This window comes from Rhinolophus ferrumequinum, chromosome 21 (assembly GCF_004115265.2).
Source record: "Rhinolophus ferrumequinum isolate MPI-CBG mRhiFer1 chromosome 21, mRhiFer1_v1.p, whole genome shotgun sequence".
NCBI classification, from domain to species: Eukaryota; Metazoa; Chordata; class Mammalia; order Chiroptera; family Rhinolophidae; genus Rhinolophus; species Rhinolophus ferrumequinum.
The window spans coordinates 17,950,763-17,977,961 of NC_046304.1; the positions used below are offsets into that span (position 1 = coordinate 17,950,763).

General features: G+C 40.9%; 1 protein-coding gene across 4 annotated transcripts in view; it reads left to right on the top strand.

Annotated features, from left to right (window-relative positions):
- The window catches only part of SSH2 (slingshot protein phosphatase 2), a 223,431-nt gene that overhangs the window by 143,923 nt on the left and 52,309 nt on the right, over positions 1 to 27,199 (top strand). For all 4 annotated transcript variants that reach the window (XM_033089164.1, XM_033089166.1, XM_033089163.1 and 1 more), the window contains 2 exons: positions 19,861 to 19,964; positions 24,737 to 24,801. In XM_033089164.1, coding sequence (XP_032945055.1) covers positions 19,861 to 19,964; positions 24,737 to 24,801 — 169 coding nt within the window. The remainder of the gene's footprint in view (positions 1 to 19,860; positions 19,965 to 24,736; positions 24,802 to 27,199) is intronic.

The following is a 27,199-nucleotide window of genomic DNA, read 5'->3' on the forward strand; positions in this document are numbered from 1 at the left end:
AACACAGTCTTTATCATAAAATCCATTTTCCATAAGCCTTTTTTTTTTGGGAGGGGGTAGAATGCATAAGTCTGCTGTGTCTCCATTTGGTTCTTCCTTTGCTGCATGTGGGGTCCTGGAGGCTGTTAGCTGGGCAATGCTGGAGGACTCGACCCAGGCAGACCCTAATGTTTTTGATGCTGTGGTGATTCCTGGGTTGGAAACCTGTTTGTTCCAGTTCCCGGGAGACCAAACTGCTGTACGTTTTACCCTGTGGACCTGGGCAGCTCTGTGTGTCTGGCTAAAGCGTGGCAGGCAGTCCTGGCAAGTGAGTTACTTTAAAGATACTCACTGCTTTGCTTTAGTCATGACTGTGCCCAACTTTTGTGTGGTGGATATTGCTCTGTGCATGCTAGTGATTATACATCTATTCAGAATGAAATAAAATAAAGCACTGATTGTTCTTTTGGTTGCCAAGGAATGCATCAATACACCTATTTTGGTTAGTGTCTTTCCCCCTCAGCTGAGGTAAGAACCCCACTGCTGAGATCCTAAGCCTAGGACTGAGTCTCCTCTCTTTAATGGGGTATGCATACCTCGTCTAAATATAGCGAGGTGTGGAGTTGGTGACTACAGGGAGAGACAGTAGAATGACCTTAGCTAGTCCTCATTACTAGTGTTACACTTTTACTTAAATAGCGACGCTGTTCTAGTTCCGCTTATAGGCTGAGATGCTCTTTCCAACCACTTAGCTTCTCTAGGTAAAAAGTTTTCTGCACTAAACCAAAAAATTGTTTTAAAAGCTAATGCAGATCACCTCAGAAAGAAGTCATGAGTTCATTCCATATGAACATACACCTAGACAGTGATTTCTTTTTCTGTTTCATTGAGCAAAGTTAACATTTAGTCAGAATATAAAAAGGTAAAGCCTAAGCCTCGTGGACTTGAGGATAATAACTTGCGTTTGTATAATCTTGATACTTGCTACTTTCTAGAAAGTTTCCACAAACTTTGTCTACTAAGAAGAGAGGATATTTTATTCCTAGCAAGTGAGACAGGGTACATATTGTTGGTGGAATTGTCAGATAAAGAAAGGTAAAACTAAATGAATCAGTAAGATAGCCCATGCAGGTGACTCTGGTACACACCCTTTAGCTCGAGCAGCCGTCTATGGGTGTAAAACGACCCAAGCAGCTTTCCCATCCCTTTCTTTTTCAATACTGGGGTGGAGGAGAGACAAGAATTTTTTTTTCCCCCAGAAAAAAAATTTTGCAGTGGAAGGAAGCAGGAATCCTGTGAACAAATCAACCATTTGGTTTCTGAACATAAACCTATAGGGTTTAGCAGTCACATTTGCAGAGTAGTTCAGCCCATTGTTCATCACCTTTAGAAGCCTTCTTTGACAGTTACCTCTTCTGCTATGAAAAACATAATTGGTATTTTTGATTAATAGTGTAGAAATGTTTTGATCTTATCTTGAACTAATGGAGTGCTTTTAAGGTTCCTGATGAAAGTCTCCTTTATAAAGTTTAAGAGTTTATGTTATATAAGGAAATTGAGATCCAGTTCATTCGTGACAGAGCAAAAACTCCAGGTCATCTGTCAGTTCCATGCTTTTCTCTCTCTGCTTTCACGTGTTTCCCTGCAGCAGGTAAGATACTAACCTTCTCTTTTATAGATAGAGAATCTGTCTGAAGTGCTAAATCTGGCTCAAAGGCACCCAGCCGTAGGCAAGGGGGCATTAGAAAACCCTGGTCAGTTGAGCCCTGGCCAAGTATGCACCTACTATTTACTGCCTTCCCCGAGTCAATGGAAACTGTGATCTGAGAACTAGAAGTCTATTTGTGGAAAGGTTTGGTACAGCTACCTTATCATATTTTTCATCATATTTTACTCTAACATCTTGTTCAGTATTGTGATCCCATTTGTACAAGAGAAGAAGCAAAGTTAGTTCCCTATTATGACATGGCAACTTTACCGTGATTTAGATGTAAAATTCATTGTAATAATATTGAATCAAATGTTATTCCCCAGACTTACTCCAGTCCTCTCCTGGATAGCCTATGGTTCATCTTTAAATTCTTTTTAAATTCTCCAGCAGCTGTTTTATACATCTCCTGACTTTTTTAGAGATGAGCAAATTATCTATGAATCCAAACTTATCTGTGAGTCTTCTTTAACTAGTCTTTAATAATGGGTCACTTAATTTAACTGAACGCCAGAAAGATTTAGCATTACCTGTTTAACAATTCTTCACTAATTTCCTATTCTAATGTGATACAGATGAATTTGTGAAATTCACTTGCCTTCTTTTGACTGAAGTTAGGTCTCAGGTTTTTGATTCATCTTTTGCTACTTACTATGTCCAGACAGCTAAGCTTGCTTTCTTTATGACTGGTTTAAAATGGTGGTTTCAAAACTTAGTTGCATTATCTTGTGTTTCACTTGAGCCCTGACTATCATCAGTATATTGTCATATCCGTTGAACAGGGGATAAGGAAGGGGGAGGTCTTTTGTGTAAAAGCATTCTCCACAGCTGTTCTTCCTTGATGCTGGAAGTTTGGTGCCTGACAGGAAATGATACAGAGGTGTGTAGATAACAAAGTGACATGAGGAAGAATTGCCTGTATGGTTGCCTGGCTTGTCCGGAATGACTGGCTGTTAGCTGGCAGGTAGGTAAAGGCACATTTGAGCTCCAAATCTGAGGATGGGCAAAGTGTAACTTAAGAAAAAGTTGAGATGGTGGGGGAAAGAATCCCTGTTTTTGAGAAAATTTGGACAAAAGTCGGTAGTTTGAAAGTTAATAGCCATGTAAATAGACTTTTTTTTTACCCTGTTTTTTTACCCTGTTGCATGAGATCTTAAAACATTGGACTTGGTTAAAGGGAAGGGTCTGTCTGAAGCCGGGAAGGAGGTGCAAAGAAAAAGACATTGTTTGAGCGCAAGGAATTTGCACATATCAAGGCTTTTCTCTCTCAGGTTTTTCTTACAGTTTAAATTTCTTTATGGATAATTTTCCATCTCTACAAGAAAGTAAACTAGACAAATATCCTCCAAATATCCATCTTTTCTGTTTTCCCCTTAGCTCAGATCAGACCACCCTTCTCTCTTGCCTGGATTACTGACTAAAGGAACGTCTATCTGTTTCTAAGTCTCAGCCTCTTCCAGTCCATTCTCTGGGACTGCAAGCTTTGGGTCTGTGTTGTCCTCATGGTAAAGTCCAAACTTTGGCAAATCATGTACGACCCTCAGATCTACCTGCTTACTTCTCCCGTCTTTGCGGCCCTCCCTCCACTCTTTCACTCTACAGTGAGATAACATGAGCAGTTTGGGTGGCTTTATCCTAACAGATTTATATAAACCGATAGCTTATCAGCTCTCCTGTCACATTAGCAGTAAGGGGAGCTTATATAGGACCTAGAACAGACTACCATGCCTGAGCAAGAGGTTTCTAAAATTTTTTATAGTCGACTCACCCAGAAGGCAGATGTAGGACAGTAACCCCATACAAGGCATTCAACTTCTCAGAAAAAGGAAGTTCAAGACAGAACACCAACTAGACCTTTGGGAGAACTCTGCAAGCAAGTTCAAAGTTCCTGTGCAAGTGCGAGTTTCCCACTGGTATAAGGCGTGATTGAAGGCTGCAAACAAGAACAAGCAAGGTAGCCTCTCCCTGGGGTTTGTGTCGCAGATACATAGGCTTACACACCTGCCTCCTGAACACCAGAGAAGGGGTTGGACGGTGACTTTCATCGTTTATTATCCTCTGAAGTGTGCTTGGGTCTTCAGCATCATCCCTGTTAATTTTCAGCTCACATTTATTCAATACTGTACATGGCGTTAGGCTGGGTACTAGTAAAGCAAGTGTGAACGTGCTCTCCCTTCATTGCCTTACACGAAAAAGCATACAGTATAAACCCAGGAGTATTCAGCTCACTAAACAGAAATAAAGTTGAACATACACCAAAGCAACCAAAGCAAGACGGTTGAACAGATGAACAGATGTGTATTATCTTTGCTTTTACATGAATTTTCCTGAGTGTGATAAGCATTTTTATGTAGAATTGGAATAAGATGGGAGGAGTAGCTCAACTTGCTCCCCACTCAGGTTTTTATACAGTAGGTTGTGTTCTGTCTCATCTGCCACAGAGATGGCGATCTCTGCAAAGAGCTGAGTGGCTCTGCTAAGAGAACTTCAGTGACTCGAGGGGAGACTTACAGGCAACTTGATCTTCCTTGTTTTGAGTTGTAGACTTTGCTGATGGCAAAGCATTTTGGGCAGAGGTGGCTCATAAATGAGGAACTTAATCTAAGAAACTGTTTCTCAGCCCTAAGGGTTCTAATTGTTGGTTTCTTCACAGCTCACTTTCTCTCAGGCCCCACCCCTTACTTTGGAGAACTTGTTGACGACAGCTTTACTTTTTCAAGTCTTGCACAAAGGCAGATGTTTCTGAAAATGCAGCTTACGCAAAACATCTGTGTGCTTGACACTGTTCCCACGGTATGTTTTCCTGTGCTGCCCTTTTTTTGTTTGGTCCTTTTTAAAAATTGAAAATACAGTATAACAACATCATGGAAAAGAAATTTGCAAAGAGTGGGGAAAAAATAACCCACAGTGCCACCTTCCTTACTAATATAGCCATTTCCACTCCTGCCATATTACTTTCCAGTTCTTTACGTGCATAGCCTTTTGCCTGGTTACATCCTTTTTCTTAAGCAGAAGTTCAGATATAATACTTTGCTGCTTTCCTGTTTTTTTCCTGATTCTGGCATCATCTTGGTTTTGGGTCTTGAGTTACTGAAAGGGCATTGCCGCTTATCAGCATTTTGTGATTGAGTCCTTGTTTTCATTTTCCTTTCCTAGATTCAAGTATTCTTGTTTTTAGGGTATGGCTGAGATGCAACCTTTATTTTTAAGGTATAACATATATGTGTGGGATTTTTAATTGCCTTAACACTTAAAAAAACTGGTGCTGTGAATTGCGTTGATTTTTCAAAGCACATTACTGGGCCCCCGCCAAGACAGCCTCGTTTGGAAAAAACATGACTACAAAGTAGAAATAGTGATTGGTTCCATTAAATATACTTATTAAAATGTAAGGCAAGCATGTAAAAATAGAAATGGAATAGATATTCTTTAATAGATGAAGAGAGGAAATATACAAGGAAAATAAAAGCAAGGTAAATAGAAAACAAATTAGTCCATATATCAGTATTATGTCATAGTAAATATAAATAAACTTATCAATTCATACAGCCAAAAAGAAAAAGGAAAAAAAAAAACATGTCTACACTCTTTTGCCCTTTGTGTATCACAAGCCTCGATTCTCCCAATACCTGACTAATCTTGTCAGTAGCAGTGAATGTCTGCGTATCAGAGCTGTCTATATCCTGGTTCTAATGGTGAAGAAGCCTACATCGCTGCCTCTCCTTATTTTTCCTTTCTTGTTTGCCAAAAAAAAAAAAAAAATGAAATGGACCACGTCTTCTTGTTTTGGTAGAATGGTTAGATGTTGAATATCTTCAGCCACCTTCCTTTTAGAAACCATGATCTCCTGTGGTTAGACATTTAAAGGGTGGACCTCTGTGGTATGTAGGGTTCCCTGGCAACTCAGGAAGTCTGTAAGACTTAATGTATAGCCTCACTAGCTGTCTATTGCCATGTGAGAAAATGACAGACCCTCTTTAGGGTTGCAGCTTTCCTTCTAATTATTGTACAAAAATTTTCCCTTTGGCAGTTAAAATCATTCTCTTTTGTTCCTTATGGTTTCTTGTGCCCTGGGTTGCCTTTTGGACTAGTTTATAGGACCTGGTTCAACCAGTACCTAAAAACAATGTAGGCAGCAGGTGTGGGATTGTACTCTACTGCGTGTTCCTACCCTGGAGCAAATATATTATGATTTAACTTTTTTACCTCCAGCAAATTTAAAACACATATGAGATTTAAATTTACTCTTGGATCATTTTGGTTTGAATATTTTCCTCTTTTTTCCAAATCCTAACTAAAATATTTGGAATTCTCATTGCTTCACATTGTACTCTAGAGTATTGCAAAATACTATGTGTGATCTGTTTGTTCCTAGCTGTCTGATTTCTTATGAATACTATCTGGAAAATAGGTGGAAAAGTGCTGTGGGTCGTTGCTTCATCATAAATTTATCTTAAAATGTAGATTTAATGAATTTGAAAAATAACATAACTATTAAACATGAGATCCAGCATCAAGAAAGCTCAACAAATTAAATTTGCAGTGAGCCAGTGGAGTCAGTTTTTCATCTGTATTAGTGGTGCAATACTGAAATGATTGTGTAAGGGGCAAGAGAGTAGGAAGCAAGGAACATTGGGTTGGTTAAGAAACATGAGCTAATTAAGGCCTGCAACTGCCACTGGCTTTCTCTTTTCCCTGTCTTTTGAACTTTGCCTTTTGCTACTTGTTTTTCTCTTCTCATCCTCTTCCTCTTCCTCCTCCTGCTCCTTCATCAGCAACAGCAGCATTATTATTAGGATTTTACAGAAGTTAACTGGACCATGTAAGTGTCAGACCCTAAGCACCAGCAGCAGTGCTCTCCTGGACTTCATTATATGTTAGTGCAGAGCCAAGAGGATCTGCAATATGCATGAAAGCAGTTAGGAAAAGAAGGATTTGCCCAAGGACTTTCCAAGTCAAACAGTGCATGTGATAGTAAAGAAAACCAGGCAGTTGATTTAAGAGATTCAGCGTACTTTGCCATGCCTTTCTCTTTTCCCCTTGGTTTGATATTTGAGAATTAGTATCTTTGTGGGACTTTTAAGAGTGCCTGTTGGCAAATTAGTTCATTTTCTTAGCCTAGCCACATAGAGAACAACTAAAAAGAAATAGTTGGATAAGGAAAATTGATAGACTAGTGTTTTACAGACTGGATTAAATTTTGTGGCCAGTAAATTTTGAGAATTGCTTGTAAGGCTGCAGTAAAGTAGCATGACCTGATTCAATTTTAAAAAACAAACAAACAAAAAACTTGGTTTTCTGATATTTGAGAATTCACTTAGAACCTTACTGGTACCGTGGTGGGTAGACAACGGACCTGCATTGTGCAGAACAGGCAAAGAACGCAGACTGCTAAAGAAGCCATGGAGTAGAGGTTTGTGTTGGTTTGTTTTTTAAAAAAAAAGCACTTGAAAATAGGCCCAAAATTTGATCCCTGTTCTTTCATACTGATTGTGTAATTGGTATAAGCTTAGACAAGTTACTCTCAGAAACTTTGTTCCCTCATCTATGAAATAGAAAGAGTGACTTTTGTTCACGGAGTTGTGCGATGGTGATTGTAAAGCGGCAGGCATCCTGCCTGGGTATTCAGCAAATGATAATTACAATGTCTCCTTTAAGTTGACTTCCTAGTGCTCAGAGCCAGCACCTAACCATTTCCGCCACCATCACACAACTCCCGTCTTGATGGACATACCATTGTGCCAGACTCCAAGTTTTCCCCAGTAAAAGTCTGAAATGGCGGTAAAGTATTGCCGTTACCAGCAACAACACAGCTGCTGCACACAGCTGATTGTGCAGGTCTGGTGCTCTGATGATAGATCTGCGCTGGAGAGCCAGTGTGGGAGCGGTGGCCGCCAGCCTCCAGGATGGTACCCAGTGATTCTCGCCTGCCAGTATTTTACATCCCTGCGTCGTCCCCTCCCACACGAAGTAGGGCCGACTTATCCAAGTAACGGTGCTGCAGAAAGTGTGGTGTGTGACTTCCAAAGTTAAGTCATAAAACATTGCACTTCTGCCTTGTTCTCTCTGGCGTCGCTTACTCTGGGGAAAGACAGCTGCCTGTCAGACGGATACTCACGTAGACCAGTGGAGAAGCTTACATGGCAGAGAACTGGGGCCCCCTAACAGTAGCCATGAGGGAGCCATCTTGGAAACACCTGCCAGCCCTGGTCAAGTCTTCCGATGACTGTGTCCTCGTCGTAAGAGACCATGAGCCAGAACCGCCCAGCTAAGCTGCTCCTGAATTCCTAACCCACAGAAGCCGTGGGAGATAATGTTTTCTGTTGTTTCAGGCTTCTGAGTTGTAGGGTCATTTGTTATGCCCTCTTGATAACTAATCAGGAGTCATCCATATGGGGGGTAAGGTGGTCATGAGTACGAATGAACATTTCCAGAAGAGTATACAGCGAGCAAGAGGAGGCATGAGGAGAAATCAGAGAAGACGACATATTTAAAAAGTTGACCAAAAAGCAGGAGCCCACAAATGAGGGTGTGAAGGAATAGTCAGAAATATAAAAGAAATGCTAAGAAAGTGAGAATGCTGAAAGGGTAGAAGGTTGTCAGCAATATCAGGTGGTCAACAAAGATTACGATTAAGAAATGTCCGTTGGATTTGACAAACAGAAGAAAATCTCAGTTGCCGTGCATTGGAAGGCGAATTACAGATCAGGAAGTGAAGACACTGAGACCTGTGCCACTTCCCCCCCTGCCTCTTTGACCTCATCTTCTGCCGCACGTTGCTGGCTGACTGTACTCAGTGCTGTTGACCTTGCTGTTTCTCACACCGGCCGAGCACATTTCTGTCTCGGAGCCTTTGCCTTTGCTGCTCCCTGTGTCTTTAATGTTCTTTTCCCAAACAGCCACGTGGCTCCCTGCCTTATTTCCTGCAGGTCTCTGCTCACAGGCCACCTTAATCCGAGACACTTCTCCTGACCATAGCATGTGACACACACAAATACACACAGCAGCACTCGGTTACTGTACTGTTTTTCGCCATAGCACTTACCACCCTGGGATATCTCCGAGGACGTCCACTGCTCAACTCTGGCCTGGTGTTGCTAGGTGTGAATGTGGACCTGTGGGTTCAGATTTTTCATCTCTCAAGAGGAGCTGAAAATTCTGATTTTTAAGTACAGTTAGTTGTACCTGAGTTTCAAATTACTGTGAAGGTCAGATAATCCGTCTGGTTGAAGAGCAGCAAGTAGGGTAGGGTAAGATAAGGTACAGTATCTCGCAAAGGATATCAAACTGGGGTGTTTAGAGAGGTCTCAAGTGGACCCAATGTCCTAGAAGCTAAAGAAAGAGAACTTAGAAAGGAACATAGGATCCGGTAAGGGTTTTGTTTTAAGGATGTGGGAGAACAGACTAGAGCACGTTTCCAGGCTGAGGTAGAAGCAGTCGCTGCAGAGAGGGAGACTGACTGAGAAAACTAGGAGACATGGAAGCGGGGTCAGGGACACGAGTGAAAGGGTTGACTTTTGACAGCTGGATGCTTCGTTCTCTCAGATGAGAGAAGGAAGGTAAGCTTGCAGGTGAGAGAACGTCCTTGGGAGAAACCATACCAGCTAGCCTCTACTCCTCGATGTGGTAGAAGAGCCGGTTCGCTGTGGGGAGTTGAAGGAAGCAGGAGTTGGTCATGGGGCTTGAGAGGAGCGAGAGTTTGGAAGAGCGGGGGGGGGCGGGGGGCACTCTCTGGAAGCGTTAAGTGCCCCGCCGAGCCAGCTCAGTGTTGTTGCTGTCACCTCGGACATCTTTGGCACTGTGACCATGAGTGTGCTGTGGCATCCAGAGGCGTGGGCTTATCATCTTCTTCCGTGGGTCCTGCCTTTCTTTCATTTATTCCATGTGTATTTGCTGACTGTCCACTTAGTGTCTGTCAGGCCCTGTGCCGGACAAGAGAGAGATGACATTAGACAAGGCACTGAGCTCACTGCTCACACAAATACTAATCACTCATCAAGGAATCCTATCATTTTAAGCTGCCGTGAGTACTCTGAAGGGAATTCAGTCACAGAACAGATTATAGGGAAACCAGTTAGGAAACAGAACATGGCACTCGGGTGGTTAAAGATGGAAGAAAAACCAAAACGAGGTTGACGGCTTGGAAAAAACTTGAGGAATCAGGAACTCGGAGTCTCCCTCAGGTTGAAGAGAGTGAACACAAGCAAGTCACAAGCGAGGGAGGGGTTGTGGTCAGCAAGTGGGAGTTCGGTATCTGAAATCAAGGGCATGAAGATCTGACGCCTGCCTTCCACAGCGACTCTGGGAATTACAAGTCTAGATGGAGTCCAGGTGAAGGTTTTTGAAGATCAGGAGAAGGAGAAATTTTGGGGCAAAGCTGTTGGATTTTCATCTGTATAAACAATGGAATCTCTTAAGATTGTAGTTGGAATCAGAGTGAAAGGAAGGAAGATCGAGCAAGATAAGGGATGTCAGAAGATGACAGCAACAAAGAATGGAAGATAGCCTGAGCCTCACAAGAGGTTTTCGCTTGTGGGTGAAAGAGAAACGGTGTAAAAGCAGGGTTTGACATTCTGGCCAAGTGCTTGAAAGCCCAACTTGCATTCCTTCTGCAGGTGTGTTTTAAATACCTGGAAAGGCGGTTGTTGAATCATGCAAATGAAATGATTTTTCACATGCTCAACAGTTTTTCTGAGTTAATCTCCTCTTTTGTTTTGCTTATCCCCACCAACTATTTTAAATTTGGTGCCAGGTAATGTTGGTTATGTCTCTTGGTAACCAGTACATCCAGCATTTTAAAATCGTGAGAAAGAACTGTTGGGGTTATTTATTTTTCGGTCCAGACAGCTTTTTAAGTTTTATCTTTTTGAAAGAAAACTATTTAAGTCTAGAGTTTAGGGACACAGGACTGAGAGAAGCTTTGTTGATTCAGTCTATAGAGGAAATAGGCTCCTTTGAGCTGAGGCAGTTTCTCCTCTCCTTGGAGTTGGACCTTCTTGAAAACAAGACTCCCCACTGTCAATCAGTCACCAGGAGGCTGAGGATCAGTTATGCTGAGAAGTTGCCTAAGGACCAAGTCTGCTCATGAGCACCCAGTTCTTTGGGAGGTTTTGTTTGTTTTTGTCCTTTTGAGGGGAGGTATTTTGAGATGGCTGCTGGAGACTGAGGCTTGCTAGGGCGGCTGCAAAGAGAGACCAGAAGGCAGCAGTGCTGTAAGGAGACGTCTGGTCTCTGAGTCCCAGCTCACATTCCACGTTTTGGGGCCAGGCTGCTCAGTGTACGTCCAGGAATGGTGGCTGCCTGGAGGCTCAGGAAAGTGTGAGTGCTCTTCTCAAACTCAGAACTTAAATGCTCAGAACTTAAAATGATTTTACATTGTGCTGTTCTCACAAAACGTGCTGAAGTAGGTCCACCTGTGGCCCTGGTGGAGCCCTGGCCTACAGCGTCTCTGAGGGCCAGGTCTGACCTCTTATTATTTGGTAGTACTTTTAAAACCCAAACCAAAAGCTAAACACTTTAAATCCCTGAAAGGAGGTCACGTGGATGTGTGACCAGACAGCATGGAGAAAGGAAGACTGTTGCTCTCAGAGAAGACTGAAGGGGGACCAAGGATGGGGCATACACCCACTTCTTTCTTGCCCTTGTGGGCTTTCTTGCCCTCCTGCCTAAGTCCGTGTCCTTCCTAACTTTTTGTTTTCGGCATCCAGTTTTTGATATTTTTTAAAAAGCAATGTTTAATATTCAACAAACTTATTAAAGGAATAATGATAAAAGAAGCGACTTTAGGAAATAGCAAAGGAGGATTTGCCTCATGGGAATATGTCTGAATCTTTCCCCACTCAGACCTGAACTTTGTCTTCAGGATGCCGTGAAAAATAGAACATACCACACCAGGCTTTGCAGTGAAATCCTGCCTTTGTTCTCTTGAGATCAACTGACCAGATGTGTTTTTAACTGTTGGTTGCTTCCAATTATTAGGTTAGCAATGTCCTGTAATAGTAACACCTAACTCAGAATGAAGGGTTCAAGTGCCTCCCTGGGTGTCAGATGACATGGGGCGGAGCCTGGGCTCCACTACAAGCTGTGTGACTTGAGGAAAGGAATTAAATTCTCTGAACTTCAGTTGATGTATCAGATTCTCTGTTGCAAGCTCAGAAATGAATTTTAACTAGCTTTCAGCAAAATACGCGTTCGAAGGAAGTCAGAGCTCACCTAATGGATGGGAGGCCGAAAGACCAAGCTTAGAGAACAAGCAGGGGCCACAAGTGTTCAAAGAAGGCCAAGGATCAGGGGCAGACTGGTTTATACCTTGCCACTGTCCCCCACTGTCCCTGTTCCCTTGGGTCACTTGCCTAAGATTCAGAGGAGAGTTTCCAACTGGCCAGGCCTAAGCCACATGCCAGCTTCCTGCAAGGTCCCTTGCAGTTCCAGAGTTGGAGGCCACCAAAACCATGGACATTGGGGAAGGTTCCCCAAACGGAGACCAGGAAGGAGCGATCTATTGCTGGACAGCCAAAAACAGCAAATGTCAACTCAGATGTGTCCCAGTCTGTAGAAATTGGCAAGTTGAATTTATATGGCCAGTGATAAAATGATTGATCCTAGATTATGTTTCTGTCTGAACATTTCTAAAATGCACGTTTGAGGCAAAAAATGCAATACATAGTTATAAGAGCTTATCAGTAAATGACCATTCAAAATGAACAAAACAAAATTTCTGGAGTTTTTTTCACCTCCCATTTATGGTCTATAGGGAAAAGACCAGGGAGATTGGTCCGAACAGAATTTGTCCCTCAGCCTTGAACAAACAGACCCTTTTTTTCCCCTTTTTAGATTGTAGAAAAGTAGGAACGGGGACAAACAAATAGTTGTGTCTGAGGGTAGTTGCGCTGGGAATTGTGCAACAGTGCAGTGGAGGATTAGCTGGAACTAAAATGATTTGATGGTTATAGGTGATGAGTGAGAACTGGAGCCCTGAGGTCTTCTCTGCTTTGCCGGTCATTGGTCCACTAGATCACCCAGCCTCTGCTTGTCTGCTTAAGGGGACAAATAATTCTGCCAGGCTCATAGGCATATGCCTGGGAGTTTATCCCCCAGGGCAGAGGGCTCCAGGTATTGGTTGCCATTCTAATATTAGCACTTGACCATGTGGCCATGTATAGTGGAGGTGGGGGTGGGGTGGGGATTGTTTGTTACAGATAACAATACCTGCAACATTTGGGTTTGAATTTTCTCCCGTTTTAATCTAAGTTTCTTTAGGATTACAGAATCAAACTTTTCTCACTGTCTGGTAGGTGCTTCTGACTTTTGCAGCCATGTTTCATACATCATGGCACGGTGACTTTTTCCTTCCTGTTTTTGGGGGTTTAGCCAGACTTTTTCAGTAGGCACTGGTATTGATAGCTCTGTAGTCCTTTGGCCTCTGGTCTGATAATTGAAGCTTTTTGTTGTGAAATTCCCTTTATACATGTTACAGTAACACTAAGTGGGGACATGAACTCCTTTCCTCTTAATGGGATTACCGGAAGATGCCCTAGCGCCTTTAATCTGAAAATTAAACAACTAAATAAGCAGAGAAACCTTATCAAGAAGGGGAGAACGTTAGGAGGATGGAATGTATTTGAAAGTTTCCCCTAGATGAATATTCTTTAAGACAAAAATATAATAGTTTAGATGTTGTGTATTTGAATTTTGTATAAATGCCAACCAACTCACCTTGTGCAATTATATTGTGTGCAGTCAGTATTACACAATTTACCTATAAATTTTGGCTTCAGGCAGAAATACCAAACAAACTCAAGAGTTTGGCATTACAAACATTATAAACATAAAATCTACTTCCTTCATGTTAATGTTGAAATAAAAGTATCACACCCACTTGCTGAGACTTGATTTCCCATAGTACAGAATCCATTTCTTCTTGTGTGTTGCATATAAAACAGAAGAATGTCTATCCAGCTGACATTCAGCAGTTTGGCCAGGTGTGTTGTTGCTTTGTTTTGCTTCCTTGGCCTGCCTGTTGGTCACGGATGATCACCCTCGCCACATTCCTCAAAGATTATTCCAACCTCAGAAGAGTTAAGTATTTTCTTCCCTTAATTGACCTTTTCTTCTACGCTTTGCCTGAGAAGAAGAAACTACCAGTTAACAAATTTCATGCTTTAGGAAGTGAATTTGATTGAGAGGGATTGGCACAGAGTGCTTCCTCAAATTTATTTAAAGCAGAGATTACTCGTTCCTCCATTTTTGGGACTAAAACACTATCATTCCGAACAGAAGTTACAGTTCTTTATTGTCCAGCCCATCTGGATTCATATCTCAGCCAGATGTTCTTCATTCCCCTCAGTACAGTCTTTCTGTTCGTGGCCTTGATAGAGGGAACAAAAAAGGAATCAGAAGAGTGGAGATCTGGATGCATTTCAGTCCTTTCCTCTCGCTCCTGTACTCTACTTTTAAATTCTATTCTGTTGAAAAGGTCTGTGCAGAGACATTATACTTCATTTTCCATAAACTATGTCATGAAACTAGAACAGCACTGTAGAAAGTGATTCAAAGCATGAATTTTCAAGCCAGACCTTGATTTGAATCCTTGCTCTAAGGATTACTAGCTGTATGACGTGCAAATAACATGATCTCTGAGCCCCTCTGTCTCTTACATGTTCGTTGGGGGTAAAAAATAGTACCTGCTTCGCAGGATTGTTGTGAAGATTAGATGAAGTAATGTAAAGTGCTCAATTAGCTCAGTGCCTCAAATACAGTAGCCATCTAGTCAAGTTAGCTATTACTAGCTCATCTCATATATCTAACTAAGGATGAGTTTCTCTTTGTTGAGCAAGTGATCTTTCCACAAGAGGTAAATAGATGTTCAATTGTATTCTGATGAAGATGAGAACTTTACTATCACTCTATTAGAAAGACAATCCTATGTCATTTTCTTATCAAGCAGCTAATTACTCTCCATCTTTAGATCAAGAGAGAGTGGTATTCTCTTTTATCTTGTGTTTTCCTTAATATGGGGGTTTTTAAGTCCTTTTGGGTTTAACACAAACCCAAAAGGATTTAAGACAGTTGTGATCACACATGGATGGCTCCATAGAATTTACTGGAAAAGTCCTATTTCTGGGCCAGACTCTAGAGAACTGGTTAATTAAGAAAATGTGTAAAAGGGCCGGCCCCGGTGGCTCAGGTGCTTGGGGCACCTTGCTCCTAACGCTGAGGTCGCCGGTTCGATTCCCACAGTTCAATTCCCACATGGGCCAGTGAGCTGCACCCTCTACAGCTAAGATTGTGAACAACAGCTCTCGCTGGAGCTGGGCTGCCGTGAGCAGCCCGAGATTGGCATGAGCTGCTGTGGGCTGCAGAGTGCCGCCATGGGCTACCGTGTGCTGCCATGAGTGGCCAGTAGCCAGCGTGAGTGGCCAGCAGCCGGCGAGAGCTGCTGTGAGCGGCCGACTGACGACACTGCCTCAGCCGGGGAAGCGCAAGGCTCATAACACCAGCCTGGGCCTGGGAGCTGTGTCCTACACAACTAGACTGAGAAAAACGGCTTGAACCGGAGGTGGGGGAGGTGGAAGAAGAGGGGGCACTTCTTCACCTGACTTTCTAAATTTTTAATTAGAGACCAACTCTATGTCAATCGAATCTTCAGGCAGCTGTTTCAGAAAGACTTAATATTTATATAAATTAATCTTTTGCTGTTCTAGCAAGATATACGAAGCTTTTCCCTTACACTGAAGTACATGTGATTAAATTTGCATATAATTTTTCATATGCCAATAAAGCATTTAATTTTCAAGTTGAACTTGATCCACTTAAACTCTAGTGGTTGTGAATTTTATTTTTTCATTTCCATGCCACTATAGTGCTATTGCATCTTTGATAGCATTTATAGAGTTTTGACTTTCTCTCAGTGATGATAAGGGATTTTTGTAATCAGCCATACTTTCGTTCCTTGTGACCAACAGCATATAAGTATGCCACTTTTGTGATAACTAGGGTGTCAGAATCTGGGGCCACAAAATAAAGAGGATTGTCCCATCTAGGGTGTGTCTGCCATGACTCTCGGGGACCCTACACTGCCCCTATACTGGGCAGTCTTCTGGCCCAGCTAGATCTGCTGTTCATTTTGTTCTATTAGAAAAGTTTATTGAGATTTGTGTAAATGACTCAAATAGAAAGACAGCTTTTCCCTTGTACCGTTCATTGAGTTTGACTTCTGGTCTTTCTTTTATAATCAGGAATTTTCCATGTAGCTTTGAGTTAACCAAGGGCCCTCATCCACCCATCTAACCCTCCCCTTGTGAAAGTACTACATACATTTTAAAGAATACATTTCGATTTGCTTTAAAGCAGAAGCAACAAATGTATATAAGAACAATATTACAGAATTCCAAAAACCAGGAAGTTAATTCTTAAACTAGTGTTCGTCAAAGACAAACTACCTCTCTCACAAAAGTAATGACTGAAGGATGCCTGGCTGTTTTAAGCTCTCAATAAATATGCTTCTTTTGTAGAAGTAGAGGCTGCTTTGTTTACAGGAAACCAAAGCATACCCACAGCTCTAACTGCCTGGTGATAGGTAGACTATTTAGCCTTTATTTTTAAAATATTTTCATGTACTAAAGCAGACAGTTGCTGTGTTGGCAGAAGTGTGAATTTCATTTCCTGTCTGTGGTGTACCCCACTCATCCTGTCACTCAGACATTTTGTTTTAGGTTGTTCCCGTAAAGTGAGTGCAACAGAGTGACCTACAGCAGGGAGACATGTGCACACCATGAATGTAACAAGAGACAAGACTTGTGCAACAGACCACAAAGGCGCAATGCTTTATTTAAAGATGAAAACAAAACAAAATAAAGGCATCCCCTCCCAGCCAGCATGCAAATTTTAAAGTGGTGTCTGTGGATTGTTGTGTTTGTTTGTAGAAGACAAGTTCCAATCTATTTGGCAAGTTACCTCAAAGGTTTATCAGCTTCGTGTCACTTGATTAAAAGATAACATTGAGTCAGGGACTGACAGCATTATAGAGGTGATTTAGTTTTATTAGCCAATTAATTTATCATCAAACATTTATATTTTATAGTCCATGAATCTGCCACATATATTGAGTTCTGTAACAGTTTTTTTTTTCTTGTCCTAAATTACAATTCCACTGCAGTGATGGGACAGATACAACTGTGGAAATAAACGTGCATCGAATAAATTCAAACATCAAATATCTATTAAGCACCTAATATGGGCTTGGCACTGTTTCCAATGTTGAGGATACAGTGCTGACCGAAATAAAATCTGTGCTCTTCATGAAACTTATATTCTATCATAGGGAGATAACTGCAATTAAGTATACAAGTGAATATAATTTTAAGAGTACAATAAATATCCTGAAGGAAAAAACCCAACAAAGATAGAGTATGACTGGGATGGGGGGTAGGGGAAGGTGATGATATTGGAGCCGGGACTTAAATAGTGACAGGCCAGGAGAAACGGGTCCCAAGTAGAAAACAAAAAGCACAAAGGCCCTGAGAAGGGGCCTGAAATATAGAAGAAACAGGAAGAAGGCAGTGCAACTAGATCATAGTAAACAAAACGGGAGATGGAACAAGATCAGAGAAGTAATTTACCAGATGTTACAGGGCCCTGAAGTCCAAGCAAAAGACTTCAGCTTTTATTTGTAAGTACAAAAGCAAGCCATTGAAGGTTTTAAGCAGTGAAGTGACACTGTGTGTGTGTTTGTGTGTCTGTGTGTTATTTATAGATATTGATATATAGATGTATCTATCAGGCGTGCCAAAAAAATGTGTACAAGTGGACACTTTGATCAATGTTGCTCAAGTAGAAATTCGCGGTGATCAGAAATGTCTGGATTCTGATGGTAACCACTTTGAGCACCTCTTGTAATTGCAGAAATCAAATGGGACTTGTATTCATCTTTTGTTATTGGTATATATTGATAACAGATCTGCTATCTCTACAATTAATAACAGTTTTCCTTTCTTAAAATGTGTATACATTTTTGTTACCCTCTATGTGTGTATGTATATGTGTATTTAAAATATATACATCTATAAACAGATCTATGTATTTTAAATCACTCTGGTTGCCGATTGGTAAGGGGATTGTGTGTATGTGTGTGTGTGTGTGTGTGTGTGTGTGTGTGTGTAGTGACATTATATGCAGAGGGTGCCAAAAAATATATGCACATTTTAAGAAAGGAAAAAACTGTATTAAAATTGTAATACTCAATATATGTTGATAACAAAAGGTGAATGCAAGTCATGTGTATACATTTTTTTGGCACCTGTTTGGTAAGTGGATATAGTAGCAGTGTAGAAGTGTTTGTAGACAGACCAGTGAAGAGGCTTTTTGATGATATAATGTCTGGGATTAGTTTCACTTCAGGGACAAGGCAAAAAGAAACAAGGGTGGCCATGAGTTAAAGCAGAAATATATGAGGACCTGGGAGTTCATTATATTATTCTGTCTACTTTTGTATTTGTTTTAACGTTTTCTGTAATAAAAAGCTTTAAAAAATAAACTTTTTTACAGGGGTCTAGGTGAAAAGTGAGGGTGCCGTGGACCATTGTTAGAGTGGTAATGGAGATAGGTGGGCACATTCAAGAATTATTTGGGGGGCGGCCAGATGGCCCAGTTGGTTAGAGTGCGAGCTCTTACCAACAGGGTTGCTGGTTCGATTCCCACATGGGCCATTAAGCTGCGCCCTTCACAACTAGATTGAAGACAGCGAGCTGCCACTGAGCTTCCAGAGGGGCGGCCGGATGGCTAAGTTGGTAAAAGTGCAAGCTCTCAACAACAAGGTTGCCGGTTCAATTCCCACATGGGATAGTGGGCTGTGCCCCCTGCAACTAAAGATTGAAAATGGTGACTGGACTTGGAGCTGAGCTGCGCCCTCCACAACTAGATTGAAGGACAACGACTTGGAGCTGATGGGCCCTGGAGAAACACACTGTTCCCCAATATTCCCCAATAAAAACTTTAAAAAAATTATTTGGAGTAAAGCTCATAGGTTTTTCTGATGGAAACATACATATTGTTGCAGGGAAAAAGAGAAACCAACGATGATTATTATGTATTTGGCCCAAACAACTTGGGTGGATCAGGTTTGCAGGGGACTCAACAGATTAGCTTTGGCATGTAAATTTGAGATGCCAATTAGTTTTCCAAGTGGAAATGTTTAGTAGGCAGTATGATTTACAATACATTAGCTAACCCTGAATGGCATACACACAAACATGCCAACTTGGAACCCTGCATTATGTGTTTCTAAACTTTGCCGTTAGTGATTTAAAAGTTCAGATTGTGTGTGTAACATCAAAAGACTTAGTATGATGATATGAAATAATTGAGATACATTTTCTGTTTCCTGTGGATATCCACTAGTGATTGCATTTTGAATAGCCTCTATCCTGAGGGGTAGTTCTCCGCTTGCGTTGAGGTATCAGTCACATGACAGACAATTGAACATGGAGAGCAAACTACATGGGTTAAACACACTTCCTGTGTACTACTCCTTTTCAGTGCATGTGGGAACACAAGTTGGTGAAAGTGAAATTTTGAGTAACACTTTAGTGTGGTGTGTATTTTAAACATCAGTTGTGTTTGCAAACTTTGGATCTATTGTTAGTAACTAAGTATTGCAACATAGTCCATCTGATTAGAACACTATTATAATACCAGTATTGGTTGCCATAGATCTAATAATGGTAACTAATATTTACTAAAGAAACCACTCTGAGAAGCTATATTCTTACTGACTGCTAACAAGCAACCTTAGTTTATTTTATTATCCCTGTTTTACAGACAAGGTAATCTAGGCCCCCAAAATTCATTCAGGCAAATAATAGTCCAGGGATTCTGGTTCTAACCCAGGCATTCTTCCAGACCCTTTACCCTTTTTGTGTGTGCTTCCAGAGTCTTTACCCTTAACTGCTACTATGTAATGGATATAGAATATTTTAAGTTTTGTTCTAGAAAAATTGTTTTGAGTAAACAGGACTGTGGGTAAACAGGACTAGTCTCTCGATTTTATTTTTACTTCATCCCATGAAGTTGGGACTTTGGAAGAGGGAAGAGAGAAAATGCCAAAGTGGATCTCCATCTTATTCTTTGATTTCCTTCTTTAAGTAATTCATTTTCTTTTGACTTTTTTCTTGTAGCATCAGTGAAAGCTTTCTAACTGTCAAAGGTGCTGCCCTTTTTCTACCACGGGGAAATGGCTCATCCACACCAAGAATCAGCCACAGACGCAACAAGCATGCAGGTAAAGCTCGACATAACCTATTCCTTTCTTGGTTTCTTTGATTTTTGTTCTAAAAGCCTAGCTACCTCATCCCTATTTCTCCAGCAGTTCTGTAATAATAAAAGAAAGCATTGTAATGTGCTATAATCACTTTTCTTTTCACTATCATTGACTGTTTTTCTGGCACATAGAAGAATGCTTTATATATTTAGTAGATAGTCAATAAATTTTTATTGGAAAAATAATAAGGGACAAAAATAATGAAGTCATATGTGACTTCTCAATTAAGGTTTTGATAGCTAAAAGATGTTCAGATGTTCCCTCAGATCCTATGCAAAATTTTTTCAACTAACCAAAGATTACAGTTCTTTTTCCTGTCTGCTCTCTAGTGATATTATGAGGAAACAATGATATGATATGATATGATATGATATGATATGATATGATATGATATGATATATGATATGATAGTGAATATATATACTAAGATAAAGTAAATTCAGTGTCACTGTTGTGATAACAAGAGTTATTATCACATATCGAAATACTAGTTCTTAAATGCTAGTGTTTTTAATTGTTTTTACACTAAAAAAACTGGAAATTTAATTCAGAGGACTTTTATAGAAATAAGGCGTCATCCAATAAATGTTCACCAGAAATGAGTGTACGACTTGGATTTTGAAATTGCTAGTATTCTGCATCCAGTTTGAATATGAGTGCAATTCTCGGACACCAGCTTGGTGTCCCACAATTCAACTCAATTCTGACACTATCTACCTAGAGATAGTGTCAGATCCCAGAAGTTAAAGGCTCACTTGTACAAGACTGACCCCTCCTGTCCCACCCCCCACTTCAAATGCCAGTCACAAATCCAGGTTGTCTGTGGATTGGGTTTCCCATGACCTCTTCCTTGGATTCCACTAATTTGCTAACGTGGCTCAGAGAAACTGAGACTCAGAGAACACAGAACTCAGAGAAACTTATGATAACTTATTATAAAAGGATGTAACTCAGGAACAGCCAGTTGGAAGGGTGCATAGCGCAAGGTGTTGGGAAGGGGCACAGTGCTTCTGTGCCCTCTCCAAGTGTGCCGCTCTCCCCATATTTCCATGTGTTCACCAACCTGGAAGTTTTTTGAACCCAGTCCTTTCAGGTTGTTATGGAGGCTTCATTTCATAGTCATGACTGATTAAATTATTGGTCACTGCCCATCGAGTCAACCTCCAGCCCCTCCACCCTCCACCCCCGCCCCTCCTGCCCTGTTCCCTGCAACCAGCATCCATACTTAGATGCTTTCCGAAAGTAATATCATTAACAGAACAAAAGACACCATTATTGCTCTTACCACTTAAGAAATTCCAAGGGTTTTAGGAGCTCTGTACCAGGAACAGAATGAAGACCAAATATATATTTCTTATTATAATATCACAATATCTTACTAATAGTAGATTCCATATGTTGAATTTCTCTAAAGTCAGATGCACTTGTGCTGACGAGCTTAAGAAAGAATCAGAGAAAGTATGTCTAGGGAAAGTGGTCTCTAGTAATAGGAAATGTACCGTTTAGGAAGATAAGTAGTTTTATGCCTGTCTTCTAACAGCAAGCTTGTTATTTGTGTCATTTTTGGGGGGAAAAATAAAAGCCAACCTGAGGTCAGTAATTGGAGAAATCCTGATCAATGCTATACAAAGAGTGGTTGCTTATTCTCATAAATGGGCTACTTTGATGATGTGTTATCTTCACGAGGGGAATAAATTAGGGTTACTAGGAAGAGAACAAAGCAGACTGCAGACCACGAGGGCCTAAGTCAGAGGTGAAAGCCAGAAGTACTGGATCCCATTGAAGCAGTCGTTGAGTTGAGCTACAGTCTAGATAATCTCAGCTATTTTAGTGTTTGTCCTACTTATTTGGACCTTCATCTCGTTGCAGATGTAGCAGCTCAGAATTATAATCCATCTCATTGGACAGTATTATGTTCCTACCAAAATTCTCCAGCGTGGAAAATTTTTAAAAGAGTAAGGGAAAAACACTCCTTTGAAAATTAGCTTTGGATTGCACTTTCTAAAACCTTCCTCTTCAATGCCTACCACCAGAAGGGAGGGACACTTCCCCCCAAAACTTGAATGCACAGAGGAAGTAGACCCAGCTAAGCTTTGTATTTCTGTTTGGTGTGGATATTTATCACTTGCAGTAAAAAGAAGACAAATGATTGGTTTCAATCCAGCTTGTCTGACTCAAATGTTAGGCAGATTGCTCTGTGGCATGTAAAAGTAAGTGGGGTCAGTGGCTTTTAAAGCTCCTGGCCCTGGTTGGCCTTTTTCTTTGGTCAAACTTCCATACTCAACTGCCACCCAGGTTTCTACTTGACCTTGTTCACTTTGCTTTCCCCATACTAAAAAGAAAAGCAAATGTAACACAAACGGAATGGGCTTGATTTGTGAACCAGACCAGAACAGATGAGGCAGTGTGAATATAAACGCAGCTCAGAAAGCCAGACCTTCGCATAAGCTGGAGCTGCCTTGGCTGAGCTCACAGTATTGGAAAGACCGTGGCAGCACTGAAAGCAGACGGCGGGCTCACTCTGTGTAATTGTAGTTTCTTAATGCATATGTCTTGAGCTCTTTAGAATTTTTTATCTGGGCTTTATTTACAATATCCAAACACTGTTTTATAATCACAAAGTGATATTGAGCAACTATCTGCTAATGTTTTAAAGGGAAATAGCAAGTCTTTATGAAGTCCAGCTGCAATCTGAAACTTAGCTACTGTCAGTGAACTATATGGAAAAATCTAAGGGAGGGATCTTAATGGTATCAGTGTATTGCCTCTGTTAGTCTCTCTGAAGGACAGTTTCCTAGCAGAAAATCCCCAGCTTGCTCATGGACTAACAGACAGACCTGAGCTTCCACATAGCAGCTCTCAGGAGAGGCCTCGCTGTACGGAAGGGCTCCCTGATTCTCATCTGACCTTCCCACAAGGCAGCTGGATCTCTGGGCCAGTGGCGCTTGGAGTAGGGACTTAGGGCTACTCCTTGCCCAGAATGTTCTCCTCTACAGATTCTCCACGGTAAAAATCCTTTCCTCAGATTATTTGTCCTGATACAACAGTAGGAAACTTAATTTTTAAAAAGCTTCAGCTGCTTAACTCAGTTGTAACTTGTAACTTTAGACACTCTTTATTGTTTATACCTAGTACTTTGTCTCCCCACACCGGTGTTTTTTTTTAACAGCTTTATTAAGATATAATTCACATACTATATAATTCACCCAGTTTACCCATTTAAAGTATACATTCAGTGATTTATTTAGTATAGTCACAGAATTTAGTATAGTCTCAGAAAGGTGTGCAACCATCACCACAATCTAATTTTAGAATATTTTCATCCCCCCAAAAGAAACCCAGTACCCATTATCAGTCACTCCCTATATCCCCCACCCCTCCTTCCAGCCCTAAACAACCACTAATCTACTTTCTGTCTCTATAGATTTGCCTGTACTGGGTGTTACATATAAATGGAACCATATAAACATTCTGTTGAGACATTCACGTAGCACGTTTTCAAGGGTCATCCATGTTTATAGAATGTATCAGTACGTCATTCCTTTTTGTGACCAAATAATATTCCAGTACATGGATATACATACCACATTTTATTTATTCATCAATTGATAGACATTTGCATTGTTTCCATTTTGGGGCTAGTATAAATAACGCTACTGTGAACATTTGTGTACAAGTTCTAGTGTTAGACTCTGTTTTCATTTCTCTTGGGTTTATAGCTATGAGCCCATACTGGTTCTTGCACATGAGACTTAGAGTGGGTCTCTGGGTTTGAAATGTAGAATGGCTAAACATAATGACTCTCCTTTTTAATTTGAAATTTGAAAGATTCTGCAGTAATGGAATTGGTGAGAGCCAGAAGTGAAATGCGAGGCGGGGGGGAAGGCAAACAACAACAACAAAAACTATCCGTTAGGAGAAGGAAAGGGAGGAAAACATAGGAAAGGCTTTTAGACTGAGTGGCCTTTTAGACAGATACCTGTTTGCCAACCTGGATGCACAGAAATGAAGGTTCTTGTTCTCTGACGGTCATCCTTCATGACAGCACATTATCTAATTACCTTTACTAGCCAAAGCCTCAGATTTCCTAGTACAGAATAGGAAATCTATAACAGTTAAATACAAAGAAATTTCACTTAGTTTTCAACACGTGTGGATTCAAATGATGGTTGGCCATTTTAAAGCACCTAATTATATGTTCACTAGACTATATATCCCTTGCGATTTGGTATGTTTGATAAATACTTTTCATTTTAATATCAGCCACTAATGTGGAAATAATTTTAATGTTGAAATTTTTCTAGGGGGACTCTAGAAATCTTCTTAGGTTAAGTGCAGCTGTCGATTACAGTTACAGACGTGGCAATGGCAGGATTCCTTGACTGTTACCTTCGGTTGGCCTGAGAGCACAGCCAGTACTGCCTCTGCCCAGCGGATCTCACCACCACTTTTACCAAAACTGAAATAGTTTCAAGTGTACCTTCCATGGGATAAACACAAAGCAAGTTTTCACGTAGCATAGACTAATAAACGAATGTATTGAGATGCAGTCTACCATTCTTTCCCTTTAAAAAGAAGTCAATAATCATATTAAGACACTCCATTTCGGTGTCTAAGTAGAGTCCTTCAGGGAACCAGAGCTTTCTTTTCTATAAGTCCTTAGAGTAGAAGGACCCCTCTCTGTTGACATTACAGTGGGGGATAATTACCCTTTGTTTTGTACATTTCCCCAGGCGATCTCCAGCAGCACCTCCAAGCAATGTTCATATTACTCCGACCGGAGGACAACATCAGGCTGGTAAGTTGGTGGTATCCTTATTACTCTCTTCCTCTAAAGACTGTCTTAAGAGAACAAACAGTAAGCAGTCATTTTTAGGTCCTAACACAGTGCTGGGAACTCTGTGGAATAGAAAAGAAGAATGACGTGTCCTGATCATCATTGAGCTTAGAATGTAATTGAGGCTATGAGCTAATGTGAAGTGATGTGAAGTAATTTGATGGTTCAAGGTTGTTGATGAGAGCCAGCTTGTAAATTACTGACCGTAAGAGCAATGGAAGTTCAGAAAAGGGAGAAAATTTGGGGACTTGACCTTTTTGAGGAAGGTTTTATGTAGGCAGTAGAGTTTGAGCCCCGTCTTAAAGGATGAGGAGATTTAGATTGGCAGGGAGAAAGGAGATGGTCATTCCAGATGAGGACATGACTGAAGCAAAAACACACATAGAAAGGGACAAGGAGAGAGTGAAATGGCCAAGGCTTTGTGCTGATCTCAGAGTTGGGTGACCTGGACTTGAGTTTTTACTACTCCTCTGACGTTGGACAAGTTATGTAGCCTGTCTGTGTCCGCTTTCTTGTCTCCTTTCTACCTCTCACAATGTGGGGAATCCAATGGACATGAAAGCATATTGAAGAGTATAAATGCTGCCTAAATATGGGAATGATTGTTACTATAGGGAAGATAAGGTACCAGAAAACAAGGCAGGCAAATAGGGACTTAATGCTCCGGACTAGAGGTCTCAGACTGGCAGTCAATAGGCCAGAGATATGTTTTGTTTGGACCACACAGTGTTCTCTTTTTTTTTTTTTTAAATCCCAGCCAGATTTTTAAAGTTGGGTGATTTCACATAAAAATCCAGACTTGGGGCTTTTCTTCAAAAATCAAAAGTTCTGGCAACACTGGGTTCTTATTCTCACATGCCAGACTTTGCTCGACTTGGTGGAAGGTTAATTAATTTTGGTTGTTAATTTACCAAAATCCCCACATACCCTATTGTCTCTTGGCCACTAAAGCCAAATACCATCATTTGTCCTCATTTCTTCACTGTTAGCTTTCTTATAGCAGAACGTCTAATTTTTCTTACAAAAATGGGATGAGTATGTTTCTTTGTGGAAAGTGAAAAGTATTTCTACCCATTTAGTATGCATGTGGCCTGCTTCACTCATTTATGTTCCTTATCTGACCCTCAAGATGAGTAGCTAGAGATGGTACCTCTACCTCTTCAGTAAGCAGTAGTGAAGCACTACAGGTTTCTGAGCCAAGGAATTATCCAAGACAGCTACGGTGTTCAAGAAAGATCCCTTAGAAGCTAAGCCAGAGTACAGGGGATGAGGTGGCCATCTTAAATCAGGGAGGCCCGCTGGGTGGTTATTGTAATAATCCGGGTGTGTAGTGATGAGCCCTTCTAGATTCGGGAGGCAACTTGGAAATTGGGTTTCCACAGACACATTAAGTTCAAATAGTGGATTCTGCTTTCTATCTGGGAAGAGAAACAATGAGTAGAACACAAGAATGACTGGAAAGTTGATGGTCAGACTTGTGAACTCTATGGTAATAATCACTGATTCTTCACTTCATTACTGTGTTTAAATTGTCACTTTTTTTCTCTCAAATGCTGCTCGATCGCCTTCTTGATATGGCCACTAATTTTTGTTGAGCAACTTCCTTTGAAATTTTAAGGAATTGAAATAAATCCTTCCATAATTATTTTCTATCCTAATCCCAAAATAACATACCCATGTCAATCTTGTCTATATTTCTTGATATACTTCTATCTTAAACACATCTTTATAAGTGAACACAGTGGGGTGTGGTTCTTAACAGCATTAATATTCCAAAATAGGGATACTCGAACTTCCAAGTACCCGAGACTCCCCGGCAGAGCTGTGTGAACCTGCCACTTGCTGGGCTCCACCTGAAGAGTTTGCTGAGGGTAGGGGGAGGCAGGGATCATTTGCATTTTTAACAGGTTTCTGAGTGATGCTGATGCTGCTGGTCCAGGAGTCCCACTTGGAGACCAACTCCTCTAAAATCCATAGCAACAGTTACTGGCGCGTACTAGATGTCCAAGAGATACTTGCTGATAGTTTCCAAAATGAGTGTGGTTTGGTAGAGCTAACGTTGATGTCTGTTGCTCACTCACTTTATCTTTTTCCTATTGATAACCTCTGGAGTTTTGGTTGCACCTCTCAATGTGAAAATGCTTTTAACCACAAGAAACATAGGAGAGCATTAAGGGAGCAGTTAGGAAGGCAGAATTGGCGATTACGTTTTTTTCTTTCCCTGCTAAAATATGCAGCTTCAGCTGCTTCACATTTATAAAATATAAATTCAGAAAATGTAACTGACGCCTCTGAATTAATTCAGAGTTCAAATGACAAACCATTTCACAGTTGTTTTGAATTGTTACAAACACATAGT